This window comes from Dryas octopetala, chromosome 5, assembly GCF_963921425.1.
Source record: "Dryas octopetala chromosome 5, drDryOcto1.1, whole genome shotgun sequence".
NCBI lineage: Eukaryota > Viridiplantae > Streptophyta > Magnoliopsida > Rosales > Rosaceae > Dryas > Dryas octopetala.
Window position 1 is genome coordinate 15,838 of NC_141370.1, and position 20,857 is coordinate 36,694.

A 20,857-nucleotide genomic window follows, 5' to 3' on the forward strand; every position below is an offset into this window, starting at 1 on the left:
TAGTTACCTAAAGACCATATGTTATAAAGAAGGCAATGATCCAGCAAAGTCTATATACAGTCCTATTAGGATTGGATTCTGGAGTCCTTGATGGGAGGAACTAGGAATCTATAAAAAAACTTAGAATCAATAAGCTCTGCCCCATTGTGTGAGAGGTTAATTCATTGCTGTGATGGCTAGAAGACTTGAGCATCTTGACTTGAGGTTAATTCATCAGGTTAGTAGTTAATTATATATTACGGTTACATGCTTACCAGTAGAATCATATTGATGTCGAGTTATACTTGGTTCCGTTGATTTGTGTATGCTTCATAATTTATGTTTCAGTTCTTACATGCTTTCTCCCACTTGGACAATCATTGTTCTTAATCATCATATTTACACAATACTGCAAGTAATTTGAATTTGCGCTGGTTTTATTATTTAACAAGACTTAGCTCAACTTTGTCAACATATTATATTGAACACCAGATTATGAGAAGCAATTAAGTCATCAAATTGCTTAATCCACTCATAGTCATTGATGCCAATACCATATCCCACATAAGTCATTTACAAGGCATGAAAATGAAAATTGGTTTACAAAGTAACTGTGTCTTACACAGTATTAAACTTGTAAACTCAGTCCTTCTTAATGATTTTGCCTTCTCCAAATGCAAGATCACAAAATCTTATTAGCAAGATCTCTATACACATGCACATACATTATGCCTTAATTACTATCTGCATTATCTTAATGACAATGTCACAATCTATATAGGTACACATGTGAATACCACAATGTATGTATATGTATACTTTAAAATTTAAACTGAAAAACCATATATATTCGAACTGAGCTAACATACTGAAATCATGATAAGTCTAGTTCAGTTTTAATATAACTGAAAAAATTCAAATAACCGAAATTGAATTTATGGCACTTATTGTCTGCCTTAACAACTAAAATGCAGAAAATCAATAGTATTGACAGAACTGAAGCTCCACTATTTCTAAAGATCCCATTGAACTGAAGCATCTAAAGGTGAAGCATCCACATATAAGTGAGCATTAACCCTTGTAAACATTTTAGCTCCCACTAATCAAAAGGGGTCTCATAAAAGCCACTTATAAAGTAGAAATTTAATAAACACAATTTCTATGTTCAAAGAGACTACATGCATGATTATGTTACACTTTCGGGCAAGAAACATAATATGCTAGTGAATGTCCTTTATTGCATACTCAAAATAGTAAATAAAGTATTTTGAATTCATGTAAAATATGCAAAACTAAGAAACTGATCATGAATGTTTCCCCTTGCAACAAAAAATTACTTAAGTGAGTTACCGGGAAAAATCCTTAAATTTCTTATGTGAACAAAAATTTTAGAACACTATCACATAATCAAAAATTGTCCATTAACCGAAAACCATACATTAAACTTTCTTAAAGTGCTACTATCCCTAGACTGATACACTGAGAAATTGTATACTGAAAATGTTACAGCTGCACTCCAAACTGTGATAAACCAAAATAGCCATAAACTCTTGTTTGCCAATTTACTAATATATATTTGATTTGCACTAAAGAATCTGATTCATTAAATTAATTTGATTTATTATGTGGTCAGAACCAAACCAATAACAAAAACAAGTTATAATTGATACTTAAAAGTATTAATCTAAATCTGAATTGGAACCAAAATCTAAAATCCTTACCTGTATTAAATCTATTAAAACTTGATGTTATTCATGAATCAAATGATCTACTTATAAAAAGATTCATATAAATTTAACAACTAATGATGTAAACAAAAAAACTCATTAGTCATATAAACACATATTAGGAATTTAATTGTATGTGTCATGGGAAAAAAATAATGGGGCTGCAAGCTTATCAAATGCTATGCTACAAGGATGTAATCTGGATTTGGAGCAGTAAACAGCATTTGTACACCACCGCATGTTTGTATGCTTCATTCTCACAGGGACAGCCACCACTTCCAAGTCAACCACCATCGCAGTCCATGTATCAGGTATGCTTGTGTGTGTTTCTTGAAAAAAAAAAATATTTGTTGTTTCTGAATGGGTGTGATCACTACATAATATTTGTACAGGGCTGCTTACGCTTGATTTATTAAATTTGCTGCTTTTGTGATGACAATATTTTCATTGTTCTTTTCTTTTTTTTCATTCTTCCTTTCTTTGTTTGGGAGGAAGGCCTTATGAAATCAAGCTGTTTAAACTTTTGATTGGGTTTTGTCATCCCATTAACATCCTGGTTTTGGAGCAGCTTGTATTCTCAATTTTGTTTAGTTACTCCCTCCCCCCTATTGTAAGCCAAATACCTGAATAAACCTTGCAACTATGTTCTTGTTCGTGATGCATCCAATAATAGGAGTGAAATACCATTTGCATCAATAGATAGGTGATTTTAGGCTTTTTGGTGGTAATTTTGTATTTGTGACTTCATTATTTTAATAAATTTAATTGCTTGATTATGAGAAATGTTTCAATAGTAACTGGCATGAAATTTTAATATACAGTTACTCCACTATTACTTTTTGAGCTTTTTGCTAGTCATTGGTAGTCCTCTTTTTTTTTTTTGCTGGTGAGTTGGGGTTTTCCATTAATGCCCTTCTGATTGGGCTTTCCTATGGGAGTACTCTCATCTTGTTGAACATGGTATATTGATTATCATGCCAGGTTTGGGTGGATAATAATTGAAGCTTACCTGATGCTTTTATCTCGCAGGGAGGAGGAGGTATGCATTTAGGTACAGAGTTCAACAATCAAGTTGGAACTTGCAGGTTACTGGGTTTCTGCATTTGCACCTGAGATTAATCTCATTTGCTTGAGGTTTGTATTTTTTAATGCAAGTTTGAATGTGTATGCTTGTTTATTTCAGATTAATCTGATTTGCTGTTGATTTGGACATAGATTATTTGAGATTAAACAAGCCCTTGCTTTCATCATCTAGGTTTTAATTAATTTTTGAATGCGTGGTGCAGTCTGATATTTGATTTTAGTACACAAATTTTTTTCAATCTGGTTGTTGGGATTTTGGTATCATGTTTTCAAAATGGGTATTGGGATTTTGATTGAGGTGTGAGTTTATGAGGGTCATCCGATTACATGCATGTTGATTGTTGATGTGAGTTTCTAAAGATTAATTAATTTGGTTCAGCTTCTAGAATGATTGATTTTAAGTAGGAAGAGGCATATGATGGTAACATATGCATGGGTCCATCCTATGGTCCATTCAAAGTGGATGTATAATTTAACTTATCAGATTGGTAGGATGGTTATACTTCATGCATGCAATTCTTAATTTTGGTAGAAATTAGTCATCCGATCATTACTTCTGCTTTGTGTACATTAGAGAATTGGTTATCCGTAAGTTGGAGTTTTTGGTGGTCTGTTTTATTGTGTGTAGTAGCCTATTGGGTATGAGAAAATAGCGTAACTGAAAATGTTACCATGTGGACAATTAGTATCATACAATTGCAACTGAAGTAATATGAATCAAACTGTTATCTTCTTGTTAAATTGCTTTATTGTAATTATATCTTGCGATACATAACATGGGCATGTCATATTTGGTTATCATTTAGCAGGATTTTCTTGGCAGCCTATCACAAAGAGAACTTCTGCCCATATTCAGTTCACAGTTGAATAATGGTGTGTACACAATCCTCTTTATTTCTTTTCATTTCATTACACTGTTGTTAAATATAAATGAGCACATAAAGCCAATGCAGAAATTAATCCTGAAATTAGTGTACATGTTGAAGTTTTCTTTCCAATAAAAGACCAATTTACCAATAAATAACATAATCATTCGAGGTCATAGAATACAATACAATTGGGAATAAAATTTACCAAAAATGTAAGTGCTCATATCTGAAGCCGTTGAGATATGGGTTTTGATGTTGAGTTGCATTTCGGATTTTTGACCATAAGATTAAATTTCTACATGTCTATTGTAATTTCTTTGGACAAATTGCATCTAACTTTTCAAAAAAATTGTTGTAATTGTCTGTGGCCTGGATTTAAGGGTTACTGTTATTCCACAGCTGTATACTTGACTTATTAGTGAAAAAATAGCCATGGACTTGGGGGACTTCTATTTCATGTGCAACAAGTTTTGTTTATGGAGATGATTGTTAAATAAATAGCCATTATGAACTTGGGGGACTTTTATTTATGGATAAATCCACATGGACTTAACAACCAATCATGGATCGACACGTGGCTTATTATATGTAAAGTCACAAATGAAGCAGTTGGGTTGATTTAAATAGATTGAGTAAGCAAATCAAATGGGTTGTTTGCAAAAAAGGAGTTCTTAATTTGGTTTCTACAAGCTTTCACCCTTTTCTTCACTTTTCTCAAACATTCTTTAAACTCCTACTCTTTCTCTCACGCATATATACTCCACTCGGCACCATCGTCATCCCCACCGCGTCTGATCCAAACACGAACGGCGTTCGTACCCAAGCTGACCTCCTCACTTGGACCTTGTACGCGGACGGATCTTCCAATGTTGTGGGAAGCGGGGCCGGACTTGTGTTGATCTCCCCAGAACAAGTTGTAATGGATTATGCTCTCCGCTTCAAATTTCAAGCCTCCAACAATGAAGCATATTATGAAGAACTCATCGCCGGCCTCAGACTGGCGAGAGAGCTCGAAGCAACTAAATTGAACATCTTCAGCGACTCCCAACTCGTTGTCAACCAAATATTGGGAGAATACGAGACTCGAAAACCAAGCATGACGGCCTATCTCGAGAAAACCTGATCACTACTCAGGGAATTTTGAGAATATAAGGTATCTCAAATCCCGAGGGCAGAAAATTGCAGAGTCGATGCACTAGCGCGTCTAGCCTCTGCCACAGATACCGAATCGGCCAGGAATGTCCCAGTCGAAATCCTGGACAGACCTATGTCACGGGATGACTATTTCAGAGTCCTCTACCCGTGCGGCCTTAGACTTGGTCGCCTCCTCGAACAAGCTAAGTCAGCCAATCACCTGCCATAGTAGATCAAACAGCACATATATGCAAGAACAAGAGATGAACACTTAGGAATACTTAAGAACGCAAGAGAGAGATATGGGAGAATATGTTTGTATTTCCAAGATGGTTTGGCCAAATGAGGCATCCCCCTTTATATACAATTCCTTACCTCTACCTACCCTATTGGACGGTTAAAATCAGATTGATCTAACGGTCCAGAGTACAATAAGGAAAAATATCCTATCTACCCCCACACAATGAATGTGGACATACACAATTCCTACTTACCCCCATACAACGAATCTGGACACGTCCAGAAAGTTCCAGAATTAAACAAGTACAATGGGTTAGGCCCTACGCAAGTGGGCCTCGGACTTGAGATAGCGGGCCGTGACATTCTCCCCCACCTAATCAAGCGACGTCCTCGTCGCTTCTTCGTCCTCAAATATGGCGATGTAGTCCTTGAATTGCCACAAGGACTCCTCACTCTCCCAACTGGCTTCAGACACAGGCAACCCTTTCCATTTGACGAAGTACTCAGTGTATCGCGGGATATCACTACGCCGGACCTCCCGCTTAGCCTGGATACACTCTACCTGTTTGTGAAAGAAAGTGACTACGTTAGGTGGTGCACGCTTCGATTCCCCTCTACTAGGTTCTTCAACATCTGCATGAAATGGTTTCAATGTGCTCACATGAAAAACAGGGTGGATCTTCATCTTGGGAGGGAGTTCCACATGGTATGAAGCTTTGCCCACTCTCTTGAGGATTGGAAAAGGCCCTTCGTATCTCCGCAATAGCCCTTTGTGTAATGCTCTTGTGGACTTGTGCTGGCTAGGATTGAGTTTTACAAAGATTTTGTCTCCCACTTGGAACTCTACATGGCGCCGCTTCTTATCTGCCCATTTCTTCATTTTCTTAGATGCCTTCACCAAGTGTGCACGTGCTAAATCATTTTGTATTCGCCACTCCTTAACAGTCTTGAATGCGCCCGGGCTACTCCCTGTATAGTCAGTTGCAAGTGTGCTTGGGGTTAATGGTTGTTGCCCAGTGGCTAACTGAAATGGGCTTGCTCCCGTGGACTCCGATTGTTGCAAATTGTATGAGAATTGGGCGAGAAGCAGTTTGGCCCAATCCTTTTGATTGGCGCACACATAATGCCTCAAATACAACTCCAACAGTGCATTCATCCTTTCTGTCTGCCCATCTGTCTGTGGATGAAAACTAGTGGAGAAGTTCAACTCTGTGCCGAGAAGTTTAAAGAGCTCCATCCAAAATTTCCCCGTGAATCGTGGGTCCCGATCACTGATGATGCTTTTTGGAACTCCCCAATACTTCACCACATGTTTAAGAAACAAGCATGCTGCCTCATCTGCTTTATAATCTGGTGATACGGGAATAAAAGTGACATATTTAGTGAACCGGTCGACCACCACCAGGATAGAACCATACCCTTCTGACTTTGGTAAGCATGTAATAAAGTCCATAGATATGCTTTCCCAAGGTCGAGAGGGGACCGGGAGTGGCTCTAGTAACCCCCAGGTTGCTTTTGCTCCACCTTACACTGTTGGCAAATAAGACATGTCCGTACATATGCGTCTACATCATCCCTCATTTGTGGCCAATAGTAGGTATCACCCAACAAGGCCAACGTTCTATGGGTGCCTGGATGTCCTGCCCATTTGGAGTCATGACACTCCTTCAACAACTCACGTCTTAGTTCGCCCCATTTTGGGATATAAAGCCGACTTCCCGTGGTATACAACAAGTTCTCTTGAAGCCAAAACCGTCTTGTCTTCTTATCTTTGACAAGGGCCACCAAACTCTTGGTCTGAGGATCATGTAGTAATCCTTCCTTCACTCGTTCTAGAAGGGAACTTTGGGGTACGGCTAACGAAGCAAACTCAGCTTTCCTGCTTAGCGCGTCTGCCACAAGGTTGGAACTCCCCTGCTTGTATTCCAACTTGTAGTCAAACTCTGCCAGAAAGTCTTGCCACCTTGCCTGCTTAGGAGAAAGCTTCTTCTGTGACAGGAAGTAGCTAGTGGCTATATTATCTGTCTTTACCACGAAATGAGAACCAAGCAAGTAGTGCCTCCATACTCGTAGGCAATGGACCACTGCGGTCATCTCCTTCTCTTGGACAGTGTATCTCCTTTCAGCATCGTTAAGCTTGCGGCTCTCAAAGGCTATCGGATGCCCATCCTGCATAAGTACACCACCAATAGCAAAGTCGGAAGCATCAGTGTGTACCTCATAGACTTTTGTGGGATCGGGGAGCTTCAGAACTGGTTCTTCGAAATGGATTTCTTTAGCTCCTCAAAAGCATGCTGGCACTCCTGGGTCCACGACCATGCCTTGTTTTTCTTCAACAAGTCCGTCAAGGGTGATGCTCTAGCTGAGTACCCTTTAATAAAGCGTCGGTAGTAGTTGACCAACCCGAGGAATGACCGGAGGGTTGTAGCTTTGTTTGGTGGCTCCCACTCTTGTATGGCCTTCACCTTACCTACATCCATCATCAGTTCACCCCCTTTGATTCTATGCCCCAAGAAATCCACTTCCTCCAAAGCAAATGAGCACTTCTCATTCTTCACATAAAGTTCATTCTCTCGAAGCCCGGAGCAATCCTCACTTGGTAATACCCCGAGCGAAGATCCAGTTTGGTGAAGTATTTTGCTCCTCCTAGTTGGTCAAACAAGTCTGCAATCAAAGGAATGAGATACTTGTTCTTTATTGTCACTTTGTTCCATAAGAAGGTGTATAGCTCCTTAGCTTCCCTCTTCCCATTGAAGGAAGTGGGCTTGAAAGCATCCATCTTTGGCTCTCTAGGCCTATGTGAACTGTTAAGCGCTGCCTTCTTACATAAGGCCCAATCTCCCTTCATGTCGTCCATCTCCTCACGAACTGTGGTGAGCTCAGCAAGGTACTGGTCAAGCTGCTCCTTGACTTCCAACCGGATTGTGTCTGCGAGAGAGGTGAGTGCTCCTTGGAACTCTCCCTTAAGATCTTCCGCCATTGCCTTAAGGGTCTCCATCTCAGGAACATCTTCCTCAAGCCGAATCTCGAAATCGGCCATGGCCTTCTCCATCCTTGAAAGCCGTCCCTCCATTGCACCGACCACATCCTTTGACTTGCCCCTCTTGGACTTTTCACCACCCCGCTCCATGGTGATGTTCGTCGTGTCCACCACGCTGGTCACCAAATGATCCGCCATCTCAATCCTGCTCTGATACCAACTGTCACGGGATGACTATTTCAGAGTCCTCTACCCGTGCGGCCTTAGACTTGGTCGCCTCCTCGAACAAGCTAAGTCAGCCAATCACCTGCCAAAGTAGATCAAACAGCACAGATATGCAAGAACAAGAGATGAACACTTAGGAATACTTAAGAACGCAAGAGAGAGATATGGGAGAATATGTTTGTATTTCCAAGATGGTTTGGCCAAATGAGGCCTTCCCCTTTATATACAATTCCTTACCTCTACCTACCCCTATTGGACGGTTAAGATCGGATTGATCTAACGGTCCAGAGTACAATAAGGAAAAATATCCTACCTACCCCCACACAATGAATCTGGACATACACAATTCCTACCTATCCCCATACAACGAATCTGGACACGTCTAGAAGGTTCCAGAATTAAACAAGTACAATGGGTTGGGCCCTACGCAAGTGGGCCTCGGACTTGAGATAGCGGGCCGTGACACCTAGCACCTCCGAAGAAGAGGCCGCCATCATGCAGACTGACGCCGAACCGAACTGGACTACTTGATCTCCGGGATTCTCCCCCTGGAAAGGGACAAGGCACGTCTCATCAAATCTAGATTAGCTTAGTTCAGCATCATCGATAATCAGCTCTACAAGAGGAGCTTCTCCCTACCCTACTTACGGTGCGTCACACCTCAAGAAGGTGAGGATGTGCTGAAGGAAATCCACTTGGGGATATGCGGGAACCACTCTGGTGGAAGAGCCCTTGCCTACAAGACGATCATACAGGGTTATTTTTGGCCTACGCTGAACAAGGATGCAGATCATCTGTCTCGCACTTGTGTCAAATGCCAGCAATTCGCCGTAGTCTCCCATCAGCCTCCTCAATTGCTGACCTCCATATCCAGTCCCTGGCCCAATGCCGAAGGTGAAGGGGCAAGTCACGATGGCCGTAGTCGCAATCGACTACTTCACCAAATGGGCCGAAGCTGAATCCCTAGCTACCACTACTGCCGAACGGATGGAAACTTTTGTGTGGAAGAACATCATATGCCGGTTCGGCATACCACACACCATCATCGCGGACAATGGCAAGCAGTTCGACTGTAGAAAATTCAGAAGTTTTTGTTCACGTCTGAACATCAACCTGTGCTTCACCACCCCTTACCATCCGCAATCAAACGGACAGATCGAGGCAGTCAACAAGATCATCAAGAAGACCCTGAAGTCCAAACTTGATAATGCTAAGGGAAATTGGCCAGAATTCTTACCAGAGGTGTTATGGTCCTACCGAACTTCCTACCGCACTTCTACAAAGGAAACACCTTACGCATTGGCATTCGGTGTCGATGCTGTTGTTCCGGTCGAAATGGGGACTCTTTCATTCCAGACCCGCACATATAACCCAGAGACCAACGACACTGGACTTTGGCTCGGCCTGGACATAATTGAAGAAAGGCGAACTGATGCCAATCTCTGCCGAGCTGCCTACCAACAGAAAGTAGCCAAATACTACAACAAAATGGTCAAGCCAAGAAGTTTCGGACTAAGCGACCTCATCATGAAGAAGAACCCTCTGGAGAGCTCATTCGATCCTAACTGGACCGGACCCTACAGGATCACAGGCATAGTCAAGCCTGGCACTTACAATTTAGCCACTCTGGCCGGGAAACCCCTCAAGCATAGCTGGAATGCTAAACACTTAAAGATTTATTATCAGTAAATGTAGTTAGGATCGGGGACTGTCCGACCTAACATTTTTTCCAATCAATGAAAATATGAACACCTTTTTTACCCATCTTCTTCTCATTTTTTAAGTAGACACTGGGGACTCTACCCGTATACACCAAAAAAAAAAAAAAAAGTCTAAGTGTCTCTTTCAAAAAATAACAAACTGACAGACTCATCAGGTCTATGAACTCCTGTGCCGAGCTGGCGTGCCATAGTCGGCCCGATGCTCGACATAGTACAGAATCATCAAGTCTATATGTAGTGAATTAACACCCCCTGTGATCTTGTCCTTGATGTATTCTAGAGTTAAAACAGATATAGCAAACAACACACAATATGGCAGCAAAAGTAAACACAAAGAACACCAAGATTGTTATCGAGGTTCGGCGAACTTTGCCTACAGCCCTGTGTGATCCTTAGAGAATCACAGCTGCACTATGTATAGAATAAGAGTACAAGAACTTATTGAAATCCTAGACTACCCAACTCGCAGCCGCTCTCTTCTCTCTTGCACAAATAGCTCTCTTGTGTTTTTCCCTCTTGAAAAACCCCTCCCTTGAAGTCACTCACCCTTGAGTCTCTAACCCGAGTCTCCCTTTGAGTTTTCTTCCCCAGAAGTCTCTAGCTATACTTATTTTTCTATGAGACTTGCAGCAGCCTATTTATAGAGCATAGACTTACCAATTACAATATGGATTCCTAATCCTAATAAAATTAGGTAATTTACCTATTAGCTAATTCTATTCCCTTGTACACAAGGAAAACCCTTTAGAACTCCTTCCCACACTAGGAAAGTCCTGCACAAGTCCTATTTGTCTTCCAAAATCATACCCCACTAGGAAAACACCAAACTACTCCACTGCCCAGTCTCCCTACTACTCTCGGCCAGACCTGTAGCTTCCTCCAGAAATTTCCGACGAGACAAAAAACACAACAATCTCCACCTTGGCGAGTCGGAACCATAGCCATGAATGTTGTACCTTCGAGATATTCTCTAGTCTTGAAGTAACCTCGAATAAACCTCCAAGAACCCTTTCACATTGGCAAAAAACCTATTGCCTCAATGCACCTTAAGTGAAAAGGTGCTCCACCTCAATCAACTAACTTTGAAGATTGAGCAAGCTCAACCCGAGCTTGTACCTTCGAATCTTAATTGCAGCCTCAAGATTGTCTTCGCCTTTTGTTCCATAAACCCATTCATAGCCAACGTTCTCCTTGGATTTAGGAACTAACTTCCAACTGAAGTTCCTTTGTAGAGACAACCTAGCACACCTCCGACGTTCCTATTCCTTGCTCTCACAAGCCCCCTTGAATGTAGCCGGATTTCCCTTACTAACACCATAGTAACCTCTATCCTTTTCCCACCAAAACTTGTGAGTTAGCTTGATGGTACTTTTGGGCTTGGACTGCCTTGTGCTCTTTTTCTCCACCTGTTCTTGAACCTTTGTTGATTGTTGTTGCTGCCCAAACTCTTCAACCCTTGTGTTATGCTCCACCAGCTCAGAGTTGGCCTTTGCCTTTATGGTTGCATCTTCCTTAACAACAATCAAACCTTCCTCATCTTTATTGACTTCCCTTGCTGCATCCTTGAAGTCAATCTTTGATGAATAACTAACCAAGCAACAATCATGGTTTGCTGCTTCTTCTTCCTTAGCCGTAGCACTTATTTGACGAGACTCTTCCTTTGTGAGATGATGCCCTTGCTCTCCCTTGTTACAATGCTCCATGAGCTCAACATCCAAGCTCTCTTTGGTAGACGCAGCTGCTCCATCTATCATTGTAACCCCGAAAAGCTTGTAGAGATTATTAGATTGCACAACTCCTTTCAGGATCACACTTGATCCTTTTGAGACTTGGAGCTTCCCAGTTCTAGACTTGAATGCATACCCATTCTTCCCTAGAGTTCCAAAAGAGATAAGATTTCTCTTCAATGTAGGAATATATCGCACATTCCCAAGTAACCTAACAATTCCATCTTGCATCTTCACCTTGACTGTGCCAACGCCATGAACCTTGCACACAGAGTTATCTCCCAACAAAACTTTGCCCTCACTAGATTCCTCATATGTATGAAACCACTCCTTGTTTGCACACGTATGAAAACTACATCCGGAGTCCAAATACCAAGCATGTGGAGTAGAATTACCAGAAGATACCACCAAAAGCTCCCCATCGTCGACCACGACGTTACTTGAGTTTTCAGCCCTTTTCTTCTTCTTCTCCAGCCATATCTGGCAATCCCTTTTCCAGTGGTCTAATGAACCACACTCGAAGCAACCACCTTCTTCATCGGAATCATTGGACTTCCCCTTTTTGCTAGATCTGCCCCTCCTTTCCTTCCCTCGACTCTTCTCCTTGCCCTTAGCATAAAGGCCTTGTGATGACTGAGTGCCTTCGGTCAAATCATCTAACTTTGCATATGACTGAAGCGCTTGCACCACGTCATCAAGCTTTAGAGTCTCATTTCCAAACATCAAAGTTGTTCGGAAGTGCTTGAAAGAAGATGGCAGAGATCTCAGCAAGATGACAGCCTTATCATCATCCTTGTAAACTTCTTCGACCTTGTCGAGATTAGCTATGCAATTCTGAAATTTGCATACATGATCCGCTACATCTCCACCTTCTTCTAGTCGAAGTCCGAAGAGTTCATCCTTCAAGAAGAGTTTATTGGACACCGTCTTGCCCATATAAACACTCTCTAACTTGTCCCATGCTTCTTTTGCTGTCATCGCCACTGTGATGTGAAACCTCACAGATCTTGTGAGGTGGATCTCTATTGAACTCTTGGCCTTCTTGAGAACCTTGTTCCATGTTCCTTCTGACGTGGTTGTCGGCTTTTCACCAAGAAGTGCATCATCCAGATCTTGCTGCACCAGCACGTTCCTTCATCATCCGTTGCCAATCTGTAAAATCATCCTTGCCATCATATGGCTTCAAAGCAGGCCTTAAATCCCCTAAGTCCATGCTTCGACCTCCTCTAGACATCGCAGAAACCTTCTAGCCAACCTGGCTCTGATACCAATTGTAGTGAATTAACACCCCCTGTGATCTTGTCCTTGATGTATTCTAGAATTAAAACAGATATAGCAAACAACACACAATATCGCCGCAAAAGTAAACACAAAGAACACCAAGATTTGTTATCGAGGTTCGGCGAACTTTGCCTACGTCCCCGTGTGATCCTTAGAGAATCACAACTACACTATGTATAGAATAAGAGTACAAGAACTTATTGAAACCCTAGACTACCCAACTCGCAGCCGCTCTCTTCTCTCTTGCACAAATAGCTCTCTTGTGTTTTTCCCTCTTGAAAAACCCCTCCCTTGAAGTCACTCACCCTTGAGTCTCTAACCCGAGTCTCCCTTTGAGTTTTCTTCCCTAGAAGTCTCTAGCTATACTTATTTTTCTATGAGACTTGCAGCAGCCTGTTTATAGAGCATATACTGACCAATTACAATATGGATTCCTAATCCTAATAGAATTAGGTAATCTACCTATAAGCTAATTCTATTCCCTTGTACACAAGGAAAACCCTTTAGAACTCCTTCCCACACTAGGAAAGTTCTGCACAAGTCCTATTTGTCTTCCAAAATCGTACCCCACTAGGAAAACACCAAACTACTGCACTGCCCAGTCTCCCTACTGCTCTCGGCCAGACCTGTAGCTTCCTCCAGAAATTTCCGACGAGACAAAAAACACAACACTATAAACTCATGTGCCGAGCTGACGTGCCATATTCGGCCCAATGCTCGACATAGTACAAACTCATCAAGTCTATAAACTTCTGTGCCGAGCTGGCGTGCCATATTCGACCCGATGCTCGACATAGTACAAACTCATCAGGTCTATAAACTCCTGTGCCGAGTTGGCGTGCCATATTCGGCCCGATGCTCGACATGGTACAGACTTATCAGGTTTATAAAAACCCTTGTCCGAGCCGAAGTGACTTACTACAGTCCTAACGTTTCACAAAAAATTTCTAAAAGAAAAATATACCCTCAAACTCAAACTCTCATCGTGCATGCCGAGCTGACCTGAGAGTAAGTTTGAATATTTTTCTCAAAAACAAAATTCCTAGTATCTCAATGAATATATCAAACCCATATGAGATCATCAGGGACTTATTATTTCTGCTTATTTTCATCATGCTTATTAGGCTGGTCTGAAAACAAGTTGTAAATTATCATTACATTTTATTTCATTGTGATCGACAAGTCGAGCCGATCTCAAAATACCTTGTCACATTCATTTTGCTTTTATCATAACTTTTATTTTTCATCATTTTTTTATCCATCTGTAACTTGTTGTGGTTTTAGTTTCATTTCCGAGCTGAACTGACAAACAACTTGGAACAGAAGAAAATACTGAAAATAAATTAATAACAAACGATTCAAAAACAAATTGTTCAAGGACATATCAAACCCCGAGCCACACATCGGCTCGGGAATAAAAAAACCAAAAATACATAAATAACATACATTAAGCAGATCTCTTAGCTGGCCCCTCCAAGGTCGGCCCGGCAGATCTCTTAGGGGACTCTTCTCCGTGCTGCACCACCTCGACGCCTCCGATCTGCCTCTCCGCATTGGGATCAGTTTCGAGGACCGGAAGGATCTCGGGGATCGGAGGACTCTCCTGGGTCGACTCGGCCGCGAACGCGACCGCCTCGGTTTCAGCTTGGCAATTGGGGGGGGGGGGAGCTCTTCTAGCTTGCTGACTTTCCTGGGTGTCCTCCTCGCCCTCTAACTCGACTAAGAAGGACAGGTCCTAGTCCAGCCTCTTCGCTCGGATCACCTCCACGAGCTCTTTGTACCCCTCGAACTGGGTGTCACCCAGTTCCTTCAAGAAGACTTTATGTGCATTAGGGATGGACTATGAGAAAATACATGCATGCCCTAATGACTGCATTTTCTATAGGAATGAGTATGCTGATGAGATTAATTGCCCCAACTGTACTGTGTCAAGGTGGAAGTTAAGTAAGGATTCAACTGTTAAGGAGGGAGTGTCTGCAAAGGTGTTGTGGTACTTTCCCATTATCCCAAGGTTTAAAAGGATGTTTCAGTCTAGTAAAACATCTGAGAGTTTGACTTGGTCGGCATGTTCATGAAAGAGTGAATGATGGTAAGATGCGGCATCCTGCAGATTCCCCATCTTGGAAGTTAGTGGACTATAAGTGGCCTGAATTTGCTGAAGATCCTAGAAACCTTAGACTCGCACTTGCAGCTGATGGTTTTAATCCCCATAGCTCTTTAAGTAGTAGATACAGTTGCTGGTCTGTTCTACTTGTCACTTATAACCTTCCACCATGGTTGTGTATGAAAAGAAAGTTCATGATGATGAGTCTATTAATTTGTGGTAAAAGGATATAATGCATGTCCAGTATGTGGAGAAGACACAAAACCCCACAGGTTGGTTCATCGTAATAAATGCTCATACATAGGCCATCGAAGATTTTTAGCACAACATCATCCTTATCGAAAGCAAAAGGCTGCATTTAATAATTGTCAAGAATTTTCTCCACCTCCTGTGCCATTAAGTGGGGAGGAAGTATTGGAATAGGTGGAAAGCCTTAATTTCTTACCTTTTGGGAAGAAAAAGTGGCCCTGTAACCGGGTGGAGGGTGATACAAGAGCGTGTTGGAAAAAGAAGTCAATCTTTTTTGAACTCGAATATTGGAAATCTCTTCATGTTCGGCATATTCTCGATGTTATGCACATTGAGAAAAATGTATGCGATAGTATTATCGGTACATTGTTGAACATTCCTACCAAAACAAAAGATAGGCTTGCAGCTCGTTTAGATCTCCTGGACATGGGGGTACGTACTGAATTAGCACCTATTGTTGGAGAAAAAAGAACCCATTTGCCTGCATCTAGTTGGCAAATGAGTGTTTATCTTTGCATGTTAAATCTGACCTCAATTGTGAAACTAATGACATACCAGACACGCTTAGTTGGCTAGCTGATGGGCCATGCATTGAAGTCCCGAAATTTAATGGTTATTCCATTAATGGGGTTCATTTAAATACTAAGACTTGTGATGCAGTTCGGGCTGTTCAAAACAGTGGCGTGTGTTGGATTGGTGATACAATGCAAATTTCTAGTGCGAAAGATAAAAACCCCATAATCACAGATATGTGTTTCTATGGGGTGATTCAAGAAATATGAGAACTTGACTGCTTCAAGTTTAGAATTTCCATCTTTAAGTGCGATTGGGTTGAGAATACAAATGGAATTAAAATAGATGATCTAGGCTTTACTTTGGTCAATCTTAGTAGGATAGGTTTCAAGCATGATCAATTTGTTTTGGCTAGCCAAGTCAAACAAGTCTGCAGATGCTGCATGGTCTGTTGTTCTATCAACCCAAGATAGAAATTACAATGATTGCGATTATGATGATGAGTTAGGGGATATTATAGTGGATCATGAACCTTTTACCAAAGGTCTTCCATTCATTGAGACATTTGATGACATTGTTAGTGAAAATCCTACAAACTGCATTAGACCTGATGGTGAGGGTATATGGATTGATCAGTAGTATCAAAAGGGTATTTATCTAAGGTAACTGGTTTTTTTGTTTTGCTTGGGCCATGACTGTGTGCTTATTTTTAATGTGTGATTTCTGGTTAAGTGTTTTTTCTAGTTATATAAAGCTTTTAATCCATGATTGGTATTGTTCTGCAGGTGCTTTACTGCATTCTTTGCAAGATAGGATAAGTAAAGGTTCCTCAAGAAAAAGCCAAGGCAAAATTTAGCAGAAACTACAGATAAGTAAAGGTTAGTTCTATTAATCTAATTGGAAGGATCTGTAGCATATCTCTATGACACTGCCTTTCATGAGTTTTTACTTGGTACTGAAAATTAAATCTTTAGAAGTAAATTCTATAGGTTTCAATTTTTTTTTTTTTTTACAGTAATCAAAATCTGCTGAGCCCACTTCAATGGGTGCAAAGGCAGTGGCTTCCTCCAAGAAGAAGACCTCCAGATCAAACGCAGTTGAGCCCACTTCATCTCAATCGAAGGTGACAAAGGACACTGCTACCACCGAGAGCTCAGTTAATGGAAAGAATAAGAGGGGGATGGTTACAATGCCTCGCATTATAAAGCGAAAAATAATGAAAGTCAAAAAGGTGGTGGAGTTCAATCCAAAAGGGTAGCCACATGGGAAGGCAGCGACCGAGATGCTGTCTTACATTGGGACTTTAGCACGTACAAAGGTCCCAATTATCATAGACACTTGGAAGAAAGTGGATGTTCATGTAAAGGACAAAATTTGGGAAAATGTAGAGGTAAGCAACATTTGTCCCAAATTTATATAACTAGTACATCATCATAATAAAACATTATAAAATTACAGTTTTATTAAGATGTAAATTGTGTAACGTGTGTTTCTCTATGCAAGTAGATGGCTTTTGTGCTACCTGCTCAATGTAGGAAGATGGTGTTAGCATCTGCATCATCTAAGTGGAGGGAATTCAAGTCTAGACTGACTACTAAATATGTACTCCTCAAAGACTAACCTGATTTATTAATTGACCCTCCTAAAGAGTAGGAATTTATTGAGAAGGCAGATTGGAAGGTCTTTGTGAACTCTAAGATTTTGGTTTAGTGGGAGGTAAGATATTAATTTATACATAAATTTCCTACTTTACAGAAATTATGCCTATTTTTTCTTGGTTATATTGAATTCTTGTAGCCCCTCCATTTCTTTTCTGGTTGGGCAGTAATGCTTCACGAAAGAAAAAAAAAACAAATTAAAAAACATAATTTTCTTAATCTTATTGTCACCTCAAGAAGAGCAATCACCATTACATCCTCATCCTTAACTTGGTTCAAATATTACCATTATGGCTGAATTGATAAGTAATGTTATTAATATACTGTACATCATATTAGCATTCAAGCATACATAACTATATATTCTGTTATTAATATATATACTATACTTTGTCAATTAATAAGTAATGTTGCAATTGTGTGGCTGAATTCAACTCATGAATTGCATGCAAGTGAGCTGCCAGGACTTTGAATTGGGATGACCATGCAAGTGATCCTTGGCTTGGTCTGCATGTCAGCTTTTTCTTTTGTTTTATTTCTGTACAATTGTTCTTTTTAAACTTCTAAATAGAGCCCTTATTGTGTGGAAATATTCTATTTTGCAGCAACTTCACAACAAACAGGTGGATAGGAAATCTAAGCATGAGTATCATCATAGACTATCGCGTAAAGGGTATGCTGGTTTGGACGATGAACTGGTTAGTGTGAATTTTAACTGCCTTGGTTGAATATATATTAAGATGTTAATCATTTGCCTGTTTTAAAGATGAAAATAATGCCTGATGCGGAGTTTGATCGGGCAACCCTTTGGATTAAAGCACACGAAGATAAAAGTGGGAAGATCCCAAATGCAAAGGTAGCGGAGACTGCTGCTAGAATTGTAAGTAAGCTACTGATATTGTATTGATTATAATCCTGCCAATGTTGGATCTGACAATGTTGACTTCTTTTAAATTTGAAATCAACTTTATTTGTCCTTGTTTATTTATAAGACATATATTGTTTCAGGAGGATTTGAAGAAACAAGTAGCTGATGGCACATTATCTATTTCTGGTACCACTGATGTGCTAACAATGGCATTATGGACCCCTGAGCACTCGGGAAGAGTTAGAGGTGTGGGAGGTTATGTAAAGCCAAGTTCTTACTTTAACCTCCCTCCAAGAAAGAGTATAAAAGACACAATCAGAGATAGTGTCAAACAGATCATGGAAGAGGAGCGAGAGAAGAGAATAGTTGAGGAACAAAAATATTGGATGGCGAAAATTCATGAAATAGAGGAAGGGAAGAATTCCAAGGCTGAGGGACCAACCCCTGAGATGTTAGCCCCTACTCCTGGTACTCAATCAACTCCTCATACTGTTGGATATGGCTCTGATAAAGCAAGCACCAATGCAGTCAAGAAGACTCTTATTCTGAACAAAGTTAAGGAGAACATTGAAGAAAATGTGGAGAAGGAAATGAAGAAGAATGCTGAACAGCAGGTGGACAAGAAAGACACGCAGATGATCGATGTGGATGATGATTGTGTCCACCTGGAATCTGGGCAAGACAAGAAAATTGTTTTGAAGGTATATATTTCATCCCAACTTAACCCAAAGTATTTTCCCTACATTAATCTGTATGTGAGCTAATTAATACTATATTTGTTGTGAGATGGCAGTGCACGAGAAACCACTAGCTAGCTTGTTCACATGTATAATAAACCACTATAACATATATTCATTGGAGTTCACCATCATATAATCATACATACTATATAGCTAGTATGACTGTAAACTAAGTGGCTCAATCCTCTGAATTAACATACAATAATTTGACTATAAACCTTGTTTGAATCTAAATTATAAATTTATAATAATACTTGGCCATTACCCCTCTCTGCAATATGCATTGTATTCATCAGATCATTTCCTCCCTTGCCTAACTACAAAGCTAGCTAGCCTTAATTTTTCTCATTAAGTAACCATGAATATGACTCATAGACACTCTTTTATAATTTGACTCATAGACGACACACCTTAGAAAGCCGGCAACTGCTGCATGTACAAATTATGTAGTCCAATAATACAACATATTGATTTTTGATGATTATAAGTACTCCATTGAGGTTTGAATGAATTGAAACCCAGCCCTACAATTAATTTTTATAATGTTATATGTGCTTTGGATGTGTGCTCACTTGACAAGATTGTGTTGAAGAAAGCGAAAGGTGAGAAGCAACATAGGATGAAGGGGATTGTGTTGAACCTGCAAACAATGCCTATGCCACTGAAGTTGTTGTGCATGTATGCACAAAATGTAATGAATGAGGGATTAACAATCAACTTTGAAATAGAGGCGGACGTTTTTAGGCAGCTCTTAGAACCTACATATTGTACGAAGATATTACCCAATTTGGTGGCATGGTTGAAATATCAGCCAACTGCATTGTGGTTTACATGAGGTAAAAAAAATGAATAAGGGATTTTTACATATTAATATCCAGCAAAAAAGATGAGATTATTGAATCATGCTAGCTATTTGACTTGCTAAATATTTTTTAGGTACTTGTACAATGTGGTGAAGAGATCAAAGATGGTAAACATGGTTGGTTTCGTAGACCCTGCTCGAACTGGTGCAATAGGGTGTGGAACTGTAATAGAAAGAACACGGCACTTGGCAGATAGGTTCGCCACGTCTTCTAACGATAAGATTTTTTTAGTCCCTTACAATTTCCGGTAAGTTATTCAATGTTAAAATATCTTTGATTGTCAATGTAAATACACATTTTCAGTCATGTAATGTATTTAAAAATAATTTTAAATGCGTAGAAATCATTGGATATTGACGGTTATCAATCCAGACAAGGAGATTGTCTATTTTATGAACCCAATGAGAAGGCGTCTGATCGGTGATGAATGGAAAACTGTTGTGGACAAGTAAGGCTGTAATTTTTTTCTCATCAGTTTATAATTTCATTTACATATCTCATAAAGTGTTAAAATCATTTGGTTTTTTGATCATGGCACAGCGGGATTAAAATATTCAATGCTCAAGTGAATAGGCAAGGGCGTAAAACAATAATTTGGAAAAATATAGCGATAAGTTGGCTTGTTTGCTTTAAACATCAAATAACAGATTGCTAAATGAACTGTATATGTGCTCATTCTAATTAATGTTTATTTGTATTTAGGGCATTCCTCAACAACCAAGTGACAAGGAGTGTGGTTATTTTGTTATGCGCTTTATGAAGGAAATAATTGAAGATGAGGGCTTAGCTTTTGTGAATAAGGTATGAATTAGTCAGCCAACCTGACATTATGTTGTTCATGTTTTTGGTATGAGCAGTGATATGATAATTGTCTTTTTTGGACATTTTGAACTCTT

General features: G+C 40.2%; 1 protein-coding gene across 2 annotated transcripts; it reads left to right on the forward strand.

The window, feature by feature from the left end:
* Positions 1-1,192: 1,192 nt before the first annotated feature.
* On the forward strand, positions 1,193-20,151 carry LOC147283268 (uncharacterized). Of its 2 annotated transcripts, none has more exons than XM_086243862.1 (11): positions 1,193-2,017; positions 2,736-2,840; positions 3,599-3,662; positions 16,618-16,710; positions 16,848-17,222; positions 17,339-17,548; positions 18,096-18,188; positions 18,257-18,370; positions 18,499-19,059; positions 19,691-19,934; positions 20,035-20,151. In XM_086243862.1, the coding sequence occupies exons 8-10, from the start codon at positions 18,257-18,259 to the stop codon at positions 19,931-19,933; spliced, it is 918 nt and encodes a 305-aa protein (XP_086099988.1). In that variant the 5' UTR covers positions 1,193-2,017; positions 2,736-2,840; positions 3,599-3,662; positions 16,618-16,710; positions 16,848-17,222; positions 17,339-17,548; positions 18,096-18,188; the 3' UTR covers position 19,934; positions 20,035-20,151. The 2 variants fall into 2 exon arrangements, with proteins under 2 accessions (XP_086099988.1, XP_086099987.1); XM_086243861.1 differs by having other exon boundaries at positions 18,096-18,163; positions 19,679-19,934.
* The last annotated feature ends 706 nt before the right edge of the window (positions 20,152-20,857 follow it).

Bases quoted from the DNA above. Each gene is read 5' to 3' on its own strand.
- LOC147283268 (XM_086243861.1), top strand. From the start codon at position 18,257: ATGAAAATAATGCCTGATGCGGAGTTTGATCGGGCAACCCTTTGGATT. The intron at 18,371-18,498 runs GTAAGTAAGCTA...ATATTGTTTCAG, and splicing joins CGGAGACTGCTGCTAGAATT to GAGGATTTGAAGAAACAAGT. The intron at 19,060-19,678 runs GTATATATTTCA...TCACTTGACAAG, and splicing joins ACAAGAAAATTGTTTTGAAG to ATTGTGTTGAAGAAAGCGAA.